Consider the following 20996-nt stretch of genomic DNA (forward strand, 5'->3'; position numbering starts at 1 on the left):
GTCCAGTATTCTAGATTCTCCACTTATTCAAGAAAATTGCACACGTAAACATCAATGGGATCCTGACTAGGACCAAAATGAGGCCCAGGAATGAACTGGATTTGCAATTTCAGATGCTTTATTACCTAAAGTCAGAAGAGAAGATATAAAAGCTGTTTTATTTACCAAGAAAGTGCACTAGGCCTGTGGAAAGTCGGTCCTTTTTGCTAAGCTCTCAGATATTAGAGGCAGTTGGCTAGACGGCTGTGTTTTACATCCCAGATTAACATTTTCGAGGCTGCTGAATAATGTAGATCCTTTTCAGTGGAGTGACCTTCTCCAGAGCAGGTCTGGGTTTTTGATGTGTCATGTGCATTATTGCTGGAAATTTATGGCTGAGCTAAAGGTGAGGAGGAAAGAAAAAAATGAGCATATTGGATCTTTTGGGTCATAAAGCATTAAAGTAGTAGAAAACAAAACAGCTGGTCAGAGGAATTTCACAGTTTTGTTTACTTCTTTGATAGTATCTCTTTTTTCCATACCACCTCTAGCTCTGTATCCATGGATATACTTGTTAACCTGGGTTTTCCCTCATTAGTGTGTTTCTAAGTTTTTAAAATTATAAAATATATTATATATAAGGTAATTATATAAATTATATATATATATATGTTTTGAAGTGACTTTTTTTGTTTTGTTTTGTTTTGTTTTGTTTTTGCGGTACGCGGGCCTCTCACTGTTGTGGCCTCTCCTGTTGCGGAGCACAGGCTCCGGACGCGCAGGCCCAGCGGCCATGGCTCATGGGCCCAGCCGCTCCGCGACATGTGGGATCCTCCTGGACCAGGGCACGTACCCGTGTCCCCTGCGTCGGCAGGCGGACTCTCAACCACTGTGCCACCAGGGAAGCCCTGAAGTGACATTTTTAAAGGTAGAAATATCTTCATCAGTCCTCCAATATTAGAATTTATTCTGGCACTACTATGCATATACGAAACACTATATGCTAAGAAGGCTATGGGGACACTGAAGAAGGTCCTGGGGTGGGGAGGAAGAACGCCTCAGATGTCAGAAGATCAGAAATAAAGAACCTCTGAAAGAAGTTAGGGGAGTTTTAGGTTGAAGTATGTGAAACTGGCCATTTTATAAGGTTCAAATAAACAGTCTGGTAAAGAGAAGGCTGAGGAATGACTTATTAGCTTCAGGTAACAAAAGTTCTCACTGGTCATCTCTGCAGAAGACATCTATGAGGAAATGAGCTTAAATAGATTTAAATTAACACAGATTGAGACTTTGACAATAAGAGGAATTTCATATGGAACCAAGAGACCTTATGGAATTTACATTAAGGACAGCTGAAGATGGAAAGGATGCCCAATGTTGCAAGTCTTTCAGGCATAGTTTTCCTAGGAGGAGAATTTGGACCCAGAGGCCTTTCGGTTCCATTCCAGTTCTTGGTTTTCAAGCCCACTGATTCAGTATAAAGGTACCTAAGAACACCTTCCCTAGCCAGCAAGGAAGGGATGCCTCAGCTCACCAGGAATTTAATTTATCACTATTGAACTTAGATGCCCTTGCCTTGACACTTAAATAAAAGGGGAGATAAACTGTTCATGACCCCAAACATCACTGTTTATGGTTTGTTTGGGCTCTTCTAAGCCAGGGAAAACATATGTGCCTTACATCACTTCTCAAATGTCCCTGAGCTCTGAGCACACAGCATTCCCTTTCATGTGAAACTTGGCTCCAGAAAGTTCTTTCTTCTTGGTCTTAAAAAAATTAAACATACTGGAAGAATATACACTGAAGTGTTAACAATGATTATCTCTGAGGGGTAGAATTATGGGCAATTCCTAGTCTTTTTCTTTACTTTGCCTTTGTTTCTCTAAAAGTTTTCTTTTACAAAGAGAAGGTAAAAGTTATGTAATAATTAAACCCAAGGACGGTCTATGCTGGCATTCTAGCAGAAAGGAAGAAACATAATTGAGGTATTGGTTATAAGTATTACTTTACAATCTAACAAAAGAGCTGCTGATTTATTTTTTTGTCAGATCAGATATCATTGGGCCACATGACATACATTTTATAGTGTGGTAAGGGCAGAGTGTTTTGTTTCGTTTTTCTTTTAACATTAGAACCAGAAGGAAACTTAAGAGGTCATTGACTTCAGTAGTTTTCTTCCAGACTAGGTGTCTTTAGTGTCAACTAAAACATATGGATTATTTCAGGTTAGCTCTAAATCACATTCAAGAGATTACAGGTAGGAAGACCTACTTGGCAAGTTACTTAAAGTCAAATGTAAGGTAAAGGGGGGTGAGAAAGGAAATGAACAAATAATTCTGATATAACAGAAATCTGGGCAATTAGCCAAGGTGAGATGGATGGGGCAAGATGACAAGGTGAGAAAGAAGAGAGAAAGCCACAGTGTTGATTGTTGCTCTTAAGGTGTCAGAGTGATGATGGGTGGAGGTGGGAAAGGAAAGGGGAGAGGAGAACGGTGCGTGAGGATACACTTATTGCTTAATTTGGCACTAACTCATTATTTGATCATTTCCAGGGTTATCTCCGCAATTCAGGGGCTACAATATTGATCATTTAAAAAATTGCAATAAAATACATAAAACATAAAATTTACCATTTCAACAATTTTTAAATACACAGGTTAGCAGCAATACATACACTTACATTGTTGTATAGCCATCACTACCATCCATCTCCAGAACTTTTTCATCATACCAAACTGAAACTCTGTACCCATTGAAGAATAATTCCTCATTACCTCCTCTGCCAGCCTTTGGTAACCACCATCCTACCTTCTCTCTCCATGAATTTGACTACTTCATGTATCTCATAAATGTGAAAGCATGTAATACTTGTCCTTTTGTGTCTGGCTGATTTCATTTAACATAATGCCTTCAAGATATATCCATGTTGTAGTATGTGTCAGAATTTCCTTCCTTTTTAAGGTTGAATAATATTCCATTGCATGTACATAGACCACATTTTGTTTATCCATTCATATGCTGATGGACACTTGGGTGGCTTCCATCTTTTAACTATTGTGAATAATGTTGCTATGAATACTGTTGCACCAATATCTCTTCAAATTTCTGCTTTTAATTCTTTTGGCTATACATTCAGAAGTAAAATCGTTAGATCATACAGTAATTCAATAGTTAATTTTTTGAGGAACTGCCATATTGTTTTCTATAGTGGCTACACCATTTTACATTCTCACCAGGAATGCACAAGTGTTAGGGGCTACCTTTCAACTAAGGCATTTAACTGAGGTTGTAAGAGCTCTGCTCAACTGTGTCTCAAAAGAGGAATGCCACAGATCAGAATGAATGGGAGACTGCCCCTGGGGGCTGTTGGCCATCTGTGAACTGGTCTGGCAAAATTTAGGGGGAAAAAAATCAACAGGATTGAGAAAATAGTGGAAACAATTCCGACAAGGATAAGAGCCTTAGATAAACTGCCCATAATTATTAAATTACAAATGTACAAGTTGCGGAGGGGAAGGGCTTTATAGGGACAGGTGAAAATACAACCAGAGAGTCAAGTTCTCTTTCTCAAACACCCCACCCCCTCAATCAGGAACGTCCTAATATAGAAAGACTTGGGGGTTGTGGGTGGAGAGTCTACAAAGGGTCTACCTTCAGATGATGGAACTGTAAATAATAGTCAATCATTAAATGCCCTGATTCTTTCCTGTAGATTTTAAACCAATGGAGATAGGAACATTTTATATTCAAGTCCAGACCGGAAGTAAGTAGGAATAGGTTTCTAACCTACAACCTGTGCTTTAGTCTGACATCTTAACTTTGGGGACACTTTGGATTTTTCATCGTTAATCTTTGTAAAATGATAGGGTTTGTAGAATGAAAGGTGTTTGTCTGACTCATTAGGGTAAAAGAATCTAGGTTAACCCCACAAGAGAAAGAAGGATATGTGTAAGGATTCTTCCTGGCTGTGGTTCCATCCCATAAGGGGCAAAATATTGAACTTGAATAGCAGATCAATAGAAACTTCCACATTGAGAATTTACCATCATTTTGGGTAGTTGTGACCTCAGAGCCTACATTTTTCGTTTCAGAGAAAAAGTCAAAGAAGTACGGTAAAAGTCTTTATGATTAGAGCTATGAAAGAAATTCTAGAAATTAAAAAGTCAGTGGCAGGTTTTGTTTTAGAGCCTGAAGTCAGGTGGTATTAGAAGACTGGCAGCTCTTCCATTCATCTTTGAAGGGTGTTAACTTCCAACGTGAACGTTGGCACTTAGATTTCCACACCCCGTTAAGCAAAGTGCTTAAAACAAAACATTCAGCTTGAGTCAATGAAATTCAAGGATCATCCTACACAGAACAAGAGAAACCTTTTTAGATTTGCAGATGCCTTTGACAGCTTCCTTTCCCCCAGGATCCCATTTCACATAGTCTCACTAACTTTGGCCCTGGTGACATAGCTGGCAGCTTGAAAAGTGGCCCCAATTTAACTAGGCTTCAACATTCCACCCCCATCTGCACTATAACCTAGCCCCGTTACTAATGGTTTAACTGGATACTTTTATGTTGGGAGAAGCTTCACAACTATTGCCAAACTTAACTTCTGTAACTATCCAGAGAACGAATATATTTGGCAGTGTCATTCTCTCTCATTCCTTGCCTTAAAATAATTAAGTAAACAAGCAATCGTAGATCTCAGGGGAGCTATGTGACTCTAAGGGGTAGATGGAACTTTGTCTAAGACCAGGTCTCCTAGATTTTTATCTTAGAGAGCTTTGGGGTTATACAACCCTTCTTCTGCAGGAATAAACACATGATGTGGCCTGTCAGTGGGCAACATGAATTCTCTCAGTATTTAGGGCTGGAAGAGGTGAGAAAGACTGACTAGAGAAGAAGGGAGGGTCCTACCTACCTTGAAAGGTAGTGGGGAGTGAAGTCTGTGTGGAGATGAGTGGGGGAAAGAGTGGGAGGGAAAATGTTAGGCTGCTTCCCACTTAGATTTGTCCAATTCCAACCTCTTGGGAATTGTTTTCCAATCTCCCAAATCTTAAACCCTTGGTTGGCTTTAAAGTAGGGTATCCAGACATGATTGGCATATGGATAGAAATTTCCTGCCATGATTGAATGGTTGCTGAGCTCCTGTGAATAGGGCTATAACTCACTGTTTTGGACTCTAAGTTCTTAAACTGGTATGAAAATTAACATGGGTTCTAGGAACTAGACATAATTCTAGCTGAGGGCATGAAGGAATGTTAATAAATGCAGAGGCTATGACCCTCATTATTTCTTCTGGCCAGTTATATATTGTTAGATCTTCATGACAATATATATTGTTGGGAAAATCATTGTAATGCAGATGAAAATTTATCATCAGATATCTCTCTGTATATATATATATATATTTTTTTTAATAAATTTATTTTATTTATTTTTGGCTGTGCTGGGTCTTTGTTGCTGAGCACGGGCTTTCTCTAGTTGTGGAGAGCAGGTTCTACTCTTCCTTGTCGTGCGTGGGCTTCTCATTGCGGTGGCTTCTCATTGAGGTGGCTTCCCATTGTGGAGCATGGGCCGTAGAGCGCGCAGGCTTCAGTAGCTGTGGCACGCGGGCTCAGTAGTTGTGGCTAGTGTGCTCCAGAGCACAGGCAGTAGCTGTGGCGCATGGGCTTAGTTGCTCCGTGGCATGTGGAATCTTCCTGGGCCAGGGCTCGAACCCGTGTCCCCTGCATTGGCAGGTGGATTCTTAACCACTGCACCACCAGGGAAACCCTAAATCTCTATATTTTATATGTCTTACTTTTTTATATTAGGCTGTATAGTTATGCATTTCTTTTTTTAAAATTAAATTAATTAATTTATTTATTTTTGGCTGCGTTGTCTTCGTTGCTGCTAGTTATGCATTTCTTTTCATTAAAAAATTAAGGTATAATTTATCTACAGTAAAATAGATACCCTCTTTAGTGTTTAGTTCTATGGGTTTTCACAAGTGCATACCATCTGTGACCACCACCTCAGTCAACATATAGAACCGTTCCTTCACCCCCCAAAATACCCTCCTGTCACTTTGTGGTCAACCCCTCCTCCCACTCTCTGGCAACCACTGATCTCAGCAGATCTATTTCTTAAAAGGCATTGGTCTTTCCACCCCAGGTTGACCTTTTTTATTATGAAATCCTATTATGCTTCACGTTGAATTATGGATTCAGGGAAGATTTTTCTTAGCTGTAAGGGACCATGTGGATCCCACCAACTTCCATATTCAAGACAGTGACTTATGGTAATCTTGGGACTTGATTTTATTGCTGGTCTCTTATCCTTTGCCTGGATTCCAAGTGATGCCCTGTAGGATATCTCCTTGGGAATAGAAGCTAACACTTACTGCAGGCTAACTGTGTCCGGCTCTGTGCTGAGTCCTTTGCACATGTTCTATACCTTCATTTTATTCTCACAACATCTTCGTGAAGTGGATACTATAAACCACATTCTCATTTACATATGAGGAAACAGAAGCACAGAGAAGTGAAGAAACGTGCCCAAAGACACACATCTAGCAAGTGATGGAGTCAGCATAGGACCCAGGCACCTGATATCTGACGCCAGAATGCCAGAACCTGTTCTAACCAGTAATCTATGCAGTCTTAGCCATAGACCTACGCCAGTAGACATGGAGCTAAGTGTTAAAGCGGCTTTTAAAAAAAAATAGATACAATTGCTATTAAAAATATTTGTAACAGCACACCAACTCAATATTTTCTTATGATTTCTAAATACAACTTATTGTTGTTGTTATTTGATTCTTCTGTTTATCTTTGAGATTCAGAAGTGATATGAAAGAACAATATGAAAGGGAAAGAACCTTTATGTCATAGACATATGCACACGTGTCTACAAAAAACAATAAAGGCTCTGGCATCATATCTAAAGTACAGCATCATCAACCTTTACTGACCACTCTCTTTAAACATTTTATTTTGGGTTAACATATATTCTAGAGGAATATATCTATTCCACTTAGCTCTACTTACTGTGGACATTCTATTGCCCCTGAGGAAGAAGCGTTTAGTGGGCAGAGGCCGGAGAATGTGTGTGGCAGGTCATCATCCATCCCTGCCCTTCTTCTAAAGTCAGGAAGGCAAAGAGTCACTTATGACCGCACCCCTTCCGATCTATCTGATGGGCGAACCAAGCCCCCCTACGTGAGAAGGCTGTAGCTTTCGTCTTTCATTAAGATCCTGCCTGATACTACTTGCCTCATGGGCTTCAGACACACCTTTTCTTTTCATTGCCATGAAACAGATGTTACTAATTAGAGCAGAGAATGCAGGCAGGTTGCTCTGTGTCGGGCACTGTTCTAAGAACTTCCTGTGTGTGAACCTCATCGATTCCACTCAACAGCCATCTGAAGTATATATATCCTCTTCCTTATCTTCATTTTACAAATGACGAATCAGAGGCACGGGATCAGTAACTTGCTCTAGACCTCAGAGGTAGCAAGTGGAGAAGCCAGTGCTAAACAGGGGTCTCAGAAGTCTAGCTGCACAGTTTCTACTCTAATCTTTTTCAGACCCCTGATTTTGGTAATAACAGCAAGCCTTCCTTCTGCAAAGGACACCCGCCCAGTCCTGTCTCTTCAATATATATGGGGGCAGCAGAAAGAGTGGTCCTTCAATGCCTGAATTCAATGCACCCGCCCCCTAGAAGTAGAATAAGGACCCTCACTCAGCTCACTTACAACATTTAAAAACAAAAGATTGAATCCAAAACTAAACCACTGTCTACGTGGGAAGAATTTTCTGAGTTTCCGGAGCTACTTAGAAAGAATTCAAGATACGGAAATAAAAATAGCAATGGTCAACCACCTTCATAAATAGACTTTACTAGATAAAGGCAGCCAGTGCCCAGGCTTCCTCCAGCCCCCAAATGGGCAACCCTCCACCACCCACCCTGGCCTCAAATCAAACATTTCCTGTTGGGAGTGCAGTGGTGGGGAGGAAGTTGAAAAAGGGCTGAATTCCCAATACACAGGCTGCCTTTTTTTATAACAACAGGCCAGCGTTTCCAATAAATATTTGGGATGGCAACGTCAAGTTCTGCCAGTTTGGCATCATGATTCTTGCTTAATTTACTACCTTATTTTTGAAATGATTTATTAAATAGACACTAGGAATTTGGGAGCATCAGCTTTTCTCATCAAAACCACTTCGTGTTCCTTGAACTGAGAGCAGATTCTTTCACAAGGACATCAAACCTCTGAGTTGGAAAACACCCCAGTGGTCATCAGCTCATTCACCCATGCAGCCTGATCGGCTGGGAGGCTGGGTGAATACTGGCTGGGAGCATCACGTGATGCACCTCCCCCACGGCTCACCTTCTCCAGCGTACCGTTCAGGGCATCCATCGTCTGTATTTTGGCAGCATTTGCAATGGCACTGTGAAGATGAAAAGAAACTTCACATAGAAATGGAAACTTTCCCACTAAAGAGGCTCAGCCACTTTTACAGGGGGTTTTCTACTTGGCCTTTAAGCTTTCATTCTGCTTGGCTACTTCTGGAAGACAAAAAAAAAAGTCCTACTCTGTATGCCCATGTACGACAACAAGCCTTGCAGGCCAACTTAGTATAATTAATATTTTTAAACTTTTCACCCAAGTACAGCATACATGCAGAAAGGTGCACATGTTATCGACGTACAGGCTGGTGAACACTCACAAACTTGTAACAGTAGTCAAACCAGTTGCCCCTAAGAATAATCACTACCCTGACTTACAGCCCCATATATTAGTTTTGACTTTATTTGTATATCATAAAAGGTACCATACAGCAGGTACTCTTTTGTGTCTGGCTTCTTTTCTCGGGCCAAGTTATTTGCTGGGAGAGTTTCAATCAGGGCTGAGCTTACAGTGCAATTTCTTGAAGGGAACTCTGCGCTTGCCATACTTTTTTCTGGATGGTCTGTGTTGGTTCGTAGAAGTTATTGGGGTATGGACACAGATTGATGATGCTTAGAAATTTATTTTCTACGCTATATTTTTCAAAAGCTATTCTCCTAGAAGATATAAGGAGGTGTTTGTCCACAAAAAGGAGGAAATCCTATCCATGGAAATGCTCACAAAGCAGATATAAAGAGCAGAGGTGACTCATGGGGGAGCTAGGGAAGCTTCAGGGCCTCTCACTGCACAGTCTCCTTTCAAGGCCCTGGGAGGGACCCTAGCCATTTCATATTTGTAATTTTGTATTATTTTTCCTTAAAATGGTCCCCCAATTCTATAAGATTCAGCTTCCTGCGCCACCAAGGAAGCCCTGAATTTTTTTTAAGAGGGTTCCAATCAGCACTTTATGACTCTCTAGGCAGCTCCTCTTCCTGCAGTGTTCACCTGATGTTAGAATTAACAGTAAGTCCCTTTTGCTGAGGTGCAAAGAAACGGATGACTTGTCCATGGCTGTCAACTAGAAGGTCATTTCCAAGCTATGACTCTAGCTCCTGAGCCCCTGGCCCAGGCGTGTTTACCGGTGTCACACTAAACAGGGCTTACACTTGAGTCAGGTTTTAGTAGCAGGATAGGTTTCTGAAGTTAACCAGCTGGCAATTCAATGACAGTGTGACGTCATTTACAGAGTGCTTTCTCTGTTCTAGGAACTGTCCTAGATGCTGGGTCAGGAGATAAATAATATGTGACTCCCACCCTTGAGGACTTATAGCTTTGCTTTAATTATGCGATAGTTATTTTCTGATTCAGAAGAAACAAAAGCTTAATGCCAAAGGGGCAAATTTTTAAAAATTGAGCTATAGGGCTTCCCTGGTGGCGCAGTGGTTGAGAGTCCGCCTGCCGATGCAGGGGACACGGGTTCGTGCCCCGGTCCGGGAAGATCCCACGTGCCGCGGAGCGGCTGGGCCCGTGAGCCATGGCCACTGAGCCTGCGCGTCCGGAGCCTGTGCTCCGCAATGGGAGAGGCCAGAGCAGTGAGAGGCCCGTGTACCGCAAAAAAAAAAAAAAAAAAAAAAAAATTGAGGTATAGCTGACATATAATATTACATTAGTTTCAGGTGTACAACATAATGATTTGATATTTGTATATACTGCAAAATGAGCACCACAGTAAGTCTAGTTAACATCCCTCACCATACATAGTTAAATGTTTTTTCTTGTAATGAGAAGTTCTAAGCTGTACTCTCTGAGTAACTTACAGATATACAATATGGTATCATTAACTATAGTCATCATGCTATAATTTCATCCCCAGGGCTTAATTATTTTATAACTCTAAGTTTGTGCCTCTTGATCTCTTTCACCCATTTTCTACCCCAGACACCAATCCCCTCTCCCCCGAGCTTTGGCAACCACTAATCTGCTCTCTGCACCTATGAGCTCGAGTTTTTGCTGTTGTTGTCCTGTTTATTTTTCTTCTTAGATTCCATATACAAGAGAGATCATATGGCACTGTCTTTCTCTGACTTATTTCACTTAATATAATGCCCTCAGTGTCCATCCACGTTGTTACAAGTGGCAGGATTTCCTTCTTTTTTATGGCTGAACAGTATTCCTCTGTATGTATGTGTGTGTGTGTGTGTGTATCACATTTTTTTATCCATTCATCTGTCGATGGACACTTGGGTTGCTTCCATGTCTTGGCTACTGTAATAATGCTGCAGTAAATGTGGAGGTGCATGTATCTTTTCAAGTTAGGGTTTCATTTTCTTCAGACAAATACTCAGAATTGGAATTGCTGGATCACATGGTAGTTGTAGTTGTAATGTTTTGAGGACACTCCATACTGCTTTCCACAGTGGCTGTACCAATGTGTATTACAAGCTATCAGTGCACAGAGGTTCCCTTTTTCCCAAGTCCTTGACACAGCTTGGTATTTCTTGACTTTTCGTTAATAGCCATTCTGACAGATGTAAGGTGATATTTCGTTGTAGTTTTGATTTGCATTTCCCTGATGATTAATAATGTTGAGCACATTTTCATGTACCCGTTGGCTATCTGTATATCTTCTTTGGAAAAATGTCTATTTAAATCTTCTGCACAGTTTTAAACTGGCTTGTTTGCGTTCCTGCTACTGAGTTGTATGAGTTCTTTATATATTTTGGATAGAGTATTTCATTTTTTAAAAATTTAATTCTTATATTTTAATTTTATTATATTTTATTATTATTATTTATTTTATTTTTGGCTGCATTGGGTCTTCGTTGGGTCTTTGTTGCTGTGCATGGGCTTTTCTCTAGTTGTGGTGAGCGGGGGCTACTCTTCATTGCGGTGCACAGCCTTCTCATTGCGGTGGCTTGTCTTGTTGCGGAGCATGGGCTCTAGGCACGTGGGCTTCAGTAATTGTGGTGCACGGGCTTCAGTAGTTGTGGCTTGTGGGTTCTAGGCACACGGGCTTCAGTAGTTGCGGCTTGGGGGCTATAAAGTGCAGGCTCAGTAGTTGTGGCGCATGGGCTTAGCTGCTCCACGGCATGTGGGATCTTCCCGGACAAGGGCTCGAACCCATGTCACCTGCATTGGCAGGAGGATTCTTAACCACTGTGCCACCAGGGAAGCCCAGAGTATTTCATTTTAAAGTAGAAAAATCCTCAAAAAATTTCCTTCCCAGAAATTGAGAAGAAAACTTTTAAAGTGATCTAAAAAGTAATTTTATACAGAAAGAAAAAGCCCCGAGAAATTCCATAGCCTATTTCCCTCCACACTTTCTTTCTGAGACTGTTACCATTTTAACTCTTAAGGATGTATCTGAGCATCCTCTATTTCACTCCTTTTGAGTCACTCATGAACTCACCTATGGAAACCATCCTGAAATAGGCTCTGAAGCGCCTCTACTTGGAGGAGCTAGTTTCACATGTTCACTTCTTTTTGAAGGCACTATTTTTCTTACCCAAGGCATAGAGGGGCTGGGCCATTTGTACATGAGATCCAGCCCACGGCTCTCTGCTTAGCTCTGAGAAAGGTGCAGTGTGTCAAGGTTACTGCGGAAGGAGCAGGGAGAAAACCTCCATATCCAAATTCCTTCCAGATGTGCCAAATACAGTGGCCTTTATTTTCTAAATAATTGAGTGAGGAATTTAAAATAAAAGCACATTTATTTTTAATTCAGATTTGCTTCAGCAGAAAGCATATTACAAACACAAGGCCAGCTTAGGGACAGTACTTTAAAGGCTAAGGTGAAAATGAGATACAGGGATGTGAGTCCTGTTTGGGTGCATTCAGGACCTTGCTTTTTAAGCAGGAGGCAGTTGCGCTGGCTGCAGGGAAGAGGAGGATGGGCAGAGAGAGTCCTCCAGAGGGTAGCTAACCCCCTCTCCCATGCTGACCCCCACCCCTACCCCACCCCACCATGCCAGCTGCCTCTAACTCTGGTTAGTAAGTGCCTAGGGAGCCTTGGTTTGTCCTAAGATCCAGCGAAGCCTCTGACTTCTGGCAGTAGGGTCACTTAAAAATCAAGATGAAGAAGGAAAAGAAATTAAGCAGTCCCCTACCTTGTTTTCTCGAATCCCGTTTTCTTGGTGTGTCTCTCCAAGAGGCCAATTTCTTGTTTTTTGGAAATTCGCTTTCCTCCAGCTTTCACTATAAACAAATAAGCATCAACAAGGGAGTCATATTTAGGGCAGCAAGAGAAAGTTTGCTTTGTTATTCAAGGTATGAGTTTACTGTAGATTTGAAGAATTTTAGAACTTTTTGAAGAGCTAAACTTTAATCTAAAACAACATAATCAAAAGGTACCCTGAACTAGCATAACAGAAGAAAAAATATTTTGGGCAAACAAGGTGGGAAGGAGAGAAGGGCTAAGGTTTTTGCTTGTCTGTGTTCGGAGAGGGGGACCTGAGGCTGAAAAAGGCAGAGGTGTTTACACCTTCGATTTGGGGAGGAGATAACAATTTATTCCCTTAGGCATTTTACTGAAAAACATTTTTTCTTATTAGAAAACCAATTACATTCTTCATGACAGCAACCGACAATTCCAATGTGACCCTTCTGTTTTCCCACAAGATTAAAGTGCAAGGCTTGCAAAATTTTTTTTCAACCAAAGCTTTCAAAAGCTAGATTGAAGAATGAGCCAAAAGTCAGGGCATGTGGTGGTAACAGGCATTTAATTCAAGAGAGATGCTTCTGATCCCACCAGATGCCCACCTTCCATCCCAGACCCCAAACCTCCGATGTTGGAGGAGCTCAGATGTTCTAATGAGTAATTAAACTGCATTAATAATCCTGCCATTCAAGAGATCAATTAGTGTTAATTAGGCTACAGATGACCTAACAGCAATTCAAGTGTTTAACAATGTCAGATGAAATCAACTTTTGAAAAGGAGGAGCCCATTTCAGATTGCAAGTCAAAGCAAATACTTTTTTCTGTTCCCAGGAAATTTGCACATCTGAAATCTGACAAGCTCAAATGAGAAAAAGCTAAATGGACGTTGATTTGTTTGAACCTGTTAATTCTTTTTATGGAAATGTCAGATTGGCAATTTTCTAAAACTGGCTCCAATAGAGTGAAAAATAGGAAAACCTATTTCTCAATGCCCTCGTGAATTGACTTCATCATTTTTCTTTTAAAATTATTATTAATTAATTTTTTGATTATGTAATAGTACATGCATAAGGCACACAATTCAAAAATCATGGAAAGGTCTGCAGTCTCCCTTCTACCATTATTTTTAAGTCTCCAGTTCATCTCCCTAGATACTGCTAACGATAACAAGTCCCTATGTATTCATCGATAGACATTCTATACACATACCTATATATTTTTTTAAATGGCAGCATACATTGTTCTACATCTTGTTTGTTTATACTTTTCATTCAGTCATGTACTTTGGAGTAAGTTCCCTATCGATATATATATAGAGAGAATGTCTTTCTTTTTAACATCTGCTTTAAAATTTCTTTATATGAACATTCTGTGTTTACTTAACCAATTTCCAACCGCTGGACATTTTAGATGTTTCTAACCCATTGCTATCACAAACAATGCTGCAATGAATATCCTTTGCATATACATAATTTTGCACAAGTGCAAGTATATCCATGGGATAAATTCCTATAAGTGATCTTGTTAATTCTTAAGAGTATGTGCATTTGAAATTTTGCTAAATCTTGCCAAGTCACCCTTCACAGTGGTTGCACCAGTTTACAATCTCACCAGCCACAATGACAGTGATTGTTTCCCTATATCTCAAGCAACAGTGAGAACTAGAAAATGTTTGGCTTCATCAACCAATAAGAAAAAGAAAGGTAATTTGCCTTTCTAATATTTTATTAAAAGTTGAGCTTATTTCTGTGTTTCAGAAGCCAGTTGTATTTTCTTTTATAAACTGTTCACATTTTTGGTCCATTTGTCCTGTTGGACTTCTGTTCCATTAATCTCTCTGTTTATATGCCATTACAACTTTATTTTAATGACTGTAGCTTTATAACATATTAAAAAAAATTTTTTTTTGGCCACACCATGCATCATGTGGGATCTTAGTTCCCTGACCAGGGATCGAACCCATGCCCCCTGCAGTGGAAGTGCGGAGTCTTAACCACTGGACCACCAGGGAAGTCCCTAACATATTTTAATTTTGATAGTCCTTCTTTGCTACATTTTCTTTGCAGAATTTTATTAGCTATTCTTATTTATTTTTCCACATGAAATTTTGAATCAGTTTGTCAATTTCCTCCAAAAAATCCTGCTGGTAGTTTTTTAATGGTCTTGCTTTAGATTTATAGATTTTTTTTTAAAGGGAAAATTCGTATCTTTATATTCCTGGTTGCTCTCTATTTAAGAACATGGTACGCTTTTCCATTTTCTACATTTTCTTTTGGGTCCCTCAGTAACTTGTTCACATAAATCTTACACATTTATTGCTAGGTTTATTCCTTAAGTATTTTGTCTTTGTTGCTGCTGTTGTAGTTGTAGAGACGGTCTACTCTTCCATTATAGCTTTCACAGATTGTTGTTCTTATATTAATATCATTGACTTTATACCCAGATCTTATTGAATTCTCTTATTATTTATAATATTTTTGTTGACTCCCTTAGGTTTCCCAGGTAAAAAAAATTTATATAATCTGCAAATAATTATAATATTACTTTCTCTAGAATAATATTAAATAGTGGTGATGATGGACATCTTTGTCATCCTAATTTTTTTTTTTGTCATCCTAATTTTTAATGGATTGCTTTTAGTGTTTTCCCATTAAGTATGATGTATATACTTAGTTGGATATACACACACACATATTTACAATATATATAACGTATATTCAAATATATTTCTTTCATCATATTAAGGAAATATCTTTCTATTACTGTTTCATTGGGCTTAAAAAATTACAAACACATGTTGAATTTTATCCAATGCCTTTTTATCATCATGTATATAATATGGTTTTTCACCTTAATCAGGTTAATTATATTAATAGATAAAAATTTTATAAATATATATTAATGAATATTTTACTATCAAACCATTCTTGTGTTCATGGAATAAACTCCACTTGGTCATTTTGAATCACCAAGTTTTTTTTTTATTGATTATAAAGGTGTCTCACTAGAATTCTGTAATATTAGATACAGTCCAGGAAAAAAGTCCTGTTTTCATACATGGTCTGCTTTAAATTCTCACACACACACACACACACACACACACACACACACACACACATGAAAAACAGGCATACAAAATAATCAGCAACAGAAATGAAATAATGTGGAAACACCTTCTGAATAGCCCTGGAATACAGAGATGAAATAAACCAAGGGGTGGCTTTTTCTGGAAGACTGCTTGAGAAGGGTGTGCCACTGTATGAGGAGTGGTGTGGTTCATAGCCTCTTCTACCAAGAGGAATCAAATCACAATAGGTCTAGACCTAGAGCTTGAGGCTTCAGTAGCTCTCCCAGCAGTATCTTTCATCCTCCTTGTGACAAATGCTTTTAAAACATGGAGTGCTGTAATTACTTTCTTATTAGTATTCCTTTTGTTTTCTCTGATGCTTTTGTTTTTGCACGTTTTCTTCCACTGGTTATTATAGCCAACTATAGAAGCACACTTGTTATAGTTAAAATAAGCAATAGTTAAAAGTGAGAAGACCTTTGAAATGTTGAGCTCTGTGCCACTCACTTGAAAGAGCACAGACAATTTAGAGAATGTCCAGATGAGAGCAACCAGAGTGGAGAAGGAGCCGTGTCAGACAAGGAACTGGGAAAACTGGAAAGATGGCTTCTGAGGAAGCAAAGACTCAAGGGAAGCTTATGGTACCATCTTCAAGGAGTTTAGGGGCTGTCTTGTGGAGGAGGAAGGATTTACTGGTAAGGAAATGTTATCTAGGGTCAGAAAGCTCTACCCCCTCCTGTGCCCTGTGACCTTGGGCAAGATAAACTCCTCTGAGGCTCAGTTTCTGCATCCTTCAAAAGGGAATAATACTGTTTGTTTAGGTTGTCCTAGGGAATAGAGGTGACATAAGCAGCTGGCACATGGTAGGCACTTAATAATTAGTAGTTATTATTATTTATATTTATGTTTTTCCAGAGGAGAGAATGGAAAGCAAAGAATGAAAGTTCCAGAAAGGCAGAGTCTGGCTACATATAACTGTGTTAATCAAAGTGAAGAAGATTGCGTAGTACAATAGTATATCTCTGGTCCCTTAGTGTGTTAAAGTAAAGAAAAGAAGTGTATCTGCCATGAATATTTTAGAAGGATTTTGGGGAATTTGGTAGAAGTTGAACTAGATGATTTTTATTGTAAGGTCTTTACTATGATTCTAACTCTTCCCACCTACCTACAAAAGAAAATCTATCATGTCCCTCCCTTTTGAAAGAATATAGTGTACTCAGAGAAACAAATCCCAAAAGAAATGTAAAGGGAATGTAAAGGACTTTCCTGGTAGCCCAGTGGTTAAGAATCTGCCTGCCAGTGCAGGGGACATGGGCTCGAGCCCTAGTCCGGGAAGAGCCACATGCTTCGGACCAACTAAGCCCGTGCACCACAACTACTGAGCCTGCACTCTAGAGCCCGTGAGCCACAACTGTGGAGCCCGCATGCCACAACTACTGAAGCCCGTGTGCCTAGAGCCCATGCTCTGCAACGAGAAGCCACCGCAATAAGAAGCCCACACACCACAAAGAAGAGTAGCTCCCGCTCACCGCAACTAGAGAAAGCCCGCGTGCAGCAACGAAGACCCAACGCAGCCAAAAATAAATAAATAAATTTATTTTAAAAAATGTGTAATCACATAATTCCATGTTTAGGTCCTTTCAATACGCAAAATGAACGAGAGATTTTAAAATGTAAGAGAGAGATGTTTTGGATAGTTTCGTTAGAAAATCTACATTGATGTGGAGAAAATGAAACTTTGCTTTCCTATCTCTGAGTAAGAGGTATAATTTTGTGGCCGCTTTTGTAGTTTATAACTTTTCGAAAGTTGACCCTTGAGTTTAGAATGCTATATCGCACAATTTTTCTTGCAGGCTTATCTTTCTTTATCTTGACTACCCTCTACCAAACACTGTGCAAGAGCTTCTTTCCCTCATTAATCAGTGGAGAATGTGTGTGAAAAAGCTGACCACCACAGAGGTTTGGGCAAACTCTGCCTTGTGACTTAGAACGTTCATTTGAAGATTTTAATTAAAAGGTTAGATGTTTGCAAAACGCTTACTTTGCATTCACCGTTGAGTTTTTGGCATATTCTAAACTGTCAGTCAAGACAAAAGACTCTCATCAGGAAAAGCAAGGAGAGAGGGCTTCAGAGGGAGAGGGCTTGACCTGGGCCCACTTTACTGTCACGTCTCTGCCCCTTCTCACCAGCTATGGGGCACTGGGCGCGTCCCTCGACCTTGCTGACTTTCAGTTTGCTCCTCTGTGAAACAAGGATGAGGGTTCATCATCAGTCTGCAGTACTGGCGCTGTGTCTAGAAGGCTCTGTGCAGTGCCAGTCACACAGGATTGAGTGAATGGCAGCCGTTCTTGTCATCAAACCCCTGTCCCTGTGACCTGTGGGGTAGTGGGTCTCGTAACCTCTCTGTTGAACCTCACAGATCAACTCCCAGAAGTTGACGTGAGCAGACTGGAGTTGAGAGAATTAAGCCTCTGGTGTTTGCTTTTTAAAAAACCATACTAACCCTTCTGCAGCTATGATTTCCTCCCCATTTTCTGCATTAGTTTCACCCTGGGGGATACACTCCCCAAACTTCCGTCTCTTTAATGAGCCAGAAAATGGATTCTCTCTGGGGGTTCTCAGTGGTGACCCCTTTGATGGCTCTGACTCATTTGCCTTAAAACAAATTAAAGTGCAAGGAATATACAAAAACTCATGAACTGCTGCTTTTTCTGGTTCATCACATATGTACTCGGTCTCCTCGGATTACCTTCTACTCACACATTTTTGACTGTTCAGGTAATGGAGTTCTTAAAAACTGAGAGCGAGGCAAACCAAAGCAGCAGAAAATCCTTAGCAGAAAAGCTAAGCTTCCTAGAGCCCAGGCCGCCTCATGTTTAATGTAGTCTTGTTTTACAGCATAAATTTATAGCCAGGATCCACAGAGGTACAATATGTTATATTAATATACATAAAAGAAAAACCACTAAGCACCCCCTGTGTAGGTGGGAAAGTTACAGCTGGCTGACTTTGGAGCGGTTTCACTTTTAACCATGATGGAGCAGGCATATGTATCTTTCCCACTGCAGTTTTCTTCTGCTCCGATGACTGCAGTAGTGCCGAATGCAGTCTGCAAACATCAGGAGGTCTTGCAATTGAGGAGAATCATTTCTTTTGATGGCTACGTGTTTTACTAGGCCTGCATTTTACAGGGATTCACATTCATGTGCTGGGTACCTTACATAGATTATCTCCTTTAATAGTCATAACAACCTTACACTATCAATGTTATTTATTACCGCCTGCTTTAGAGATGAGAAAACTGAGGCTCAGAGAAGTGGAAGGGAAGCGGGGTTTAAATCCAGGACTGTCTGATTCCAAAGGCCACGTCAGACCTTTCACAGACCTTTCATCATGTCTGTGTCCTACTTTCATGGACCTGTCCATTGCCTATAAAAATCAGGTGAAATTTAATGGAATTCTGGCAATGAATTATTTTTGTTCTATAAATACAATTTTGTACAGTAGCTATCTGGTTCAGACTTAAAATATATAGCGAGACAAGCTGAAGGATGAGGCTTCTTTGCTCCCTTGTTCTCAGTGGGGAGGCAAAAGTCTTCCTTCATCTCCATTCTAATTATCCCCAACCTCTTATCTGTAGTGTCACAGTTCATAATAATTAATTGTCATACCAGAGGCATTGTTGACATGCTTGATGGCGTCACGGTGGGCTATGTACACAGAGTAATTAGCAATCATTAGTGGCGGAGACAGAAAGTTCCTGGTGGTTTCATTCAAACTTTCACTTGGTGAAGTTTATCCCTGTGATTTTTGTGTATAAACGTCATTTAGCAAATCAAGTGTTAGCTGAACTGTTTTATGAAGGATTGTGGCGGGAAGAGAATGGCGTTTTCTTTTGTCCTTGTGTAGAAACTTCTAATAATTTGCATCGATAGTTCTTGATCATTATTTAGCATCATTAATTTTAAATATAGATAATGTTAAATATTCCTAAATCCAATGACAAACATAAAAAGTCAGGAGTCTGCCACAGGAGGCCAGGACAGGGTGCTGAGAAGTGGAAACTCGGAATTAGCAGTAACAATTCTGACTTTGGCTGGGCTGCTCACCAGAAAGCCACTGAACCTTGTGTCAGTTTTCGATGCTTTGTGAAGTTTATACCTGCCATCATCCTCTGCAGCAAGATGACTGAAATAATCTTGGCTCAGAGGAGCCAAAGAATGATACCAGTAAATGAATTTTGTTAATGGAGAAAGGCAAGAACAAAGAGGTCAAGTTGCTGAGATATTTCTTAAGGAAAAAAGAAGAAAGGCAGTTAAAAGAGCATCAAATCAGCTAAAAATAGGCCTGCATGCCTCAGCCAATCTATATGAACATATGGTTAAGTACAATAAAACTAATTTCCATATTCCAGGGAGTGGATACAAATAGCATACCTGTTTTACAAAAAGAAAAGAACTGTAGATGCTTTGCAAAATGCCTTGATAACTACCTTTTCCAGTCAACCCCTCCCACACTAGTGTCCTTATTAAAAAGTGCTCCTCAGCTTGGTGACAGACAAAAGACACTACTGATCACACTGCCCGACCCCAGAGCCTGAGAAGGGAGAGAAAAATTGGGTTGCTCTCTTCAGTGTGGAGGTTGGATTGGCTGGGTATGAAGTCGGATGACGTACAGGCATCTCCGGGAGACTGAGTCCGAAAGCTGGGACCTCTAGGGAGGAATGTTTCCATGGCAGTAAATTACCTTCCAGGTGTGAATGGGTCGCTGCTAACCTGCAGCCAGGGAGGGAAGGTCCAAGCTCACCACCTGCTCCTTTCTACCAGCGCCCAATCCCTTGTACTCCCACATAGAATTAGGTTTTCATTCAACCGGGCCTGACAAATCCCCAGGTGATTTTTACACAGAAGCCTAAAAGGATCAAAGACAGGAGGAACTCAGGTTGGAGGAAGTTAAAGGAACAAGGGGAGGTTGAGAGCCTCTGCTCTGTTGGGGCACCTCTGTGGAAGGAGGGGCAACAGCAGCTGAGGGGGTCTTGCTGTCTGCAGGACAGAGGGCAGGTGGGCAGCCTACCTGCAGGAGGATGCCCCCCTTTCAATGCGGAGAGCTGGACTTGCACTTCACTTGCCATAGCGCGTGCCAGGGCCAGGGTCAGTGCCGGCGCTCTGGAGGCTGAGTGCGGCTGCCCCACTGCACCCTGGCTTTATATGGGCTGGGGGCGGGGTCCCTTCAGGGCTTTGCTGAGCAGCAACAGGGCTTGTCATCTAGCTTTTCTGGGAACCTACATATTGGGGGCAAGTTTCCTCTTAGAAGAAAACTTTCTTATTATTCCCTTCATCTGAGAAGTCAAGGTAGACAGCTAAGGGGACTCTTTCTTTCCCAGGAGGAAGGGGAAAGGATCAAGCTCAGTGGAATTCTTTTTCTAACTA

At 40.6% G+C, this 20996-nt stretch overlaps 1 protein-coding gene across 1 annotated transcript; it reads right to left on the minus strand.

The window, feature by feature from the left end:
* Nucleotides 1-262: 262 nt before the first annotated feature.
* DAPL1 (death associated protein like 1) lies at nt 263-20698 on the minus strand. The gene is made up of 4 exons (XM_030849821.2): nt 20641-20698; nt 12450-12537; nt 8344-8404; nt 263-379 (listed from the first exon to the last, which is right to left on the minus strand). The coding sequence occupies exons 1-4, from the start codon at nt 20696-20698 to the stop codon at nt 263-265; spliced, it is 324 nt and encodes a 107-aa protein (XP_030705681.1).
* Nucleotides 20699-20996: the final 298 nt, after the last annotated feature.

The sequence above is a fragment of the Globicephala melas genome, chromosome 7 (genome assembly GCF_963455315.2).
Source record: "Globicephala melas chromosome 7, mGloMel1.2, whole genome shotgun sequence".
In the NCBI taxonomy this organism is placed as follows: Eukaryota; Metazoa; Chordata; class Mammalia; order Artiodactyla; family Delphinidae; genus Globicephala; species Globicephala melas.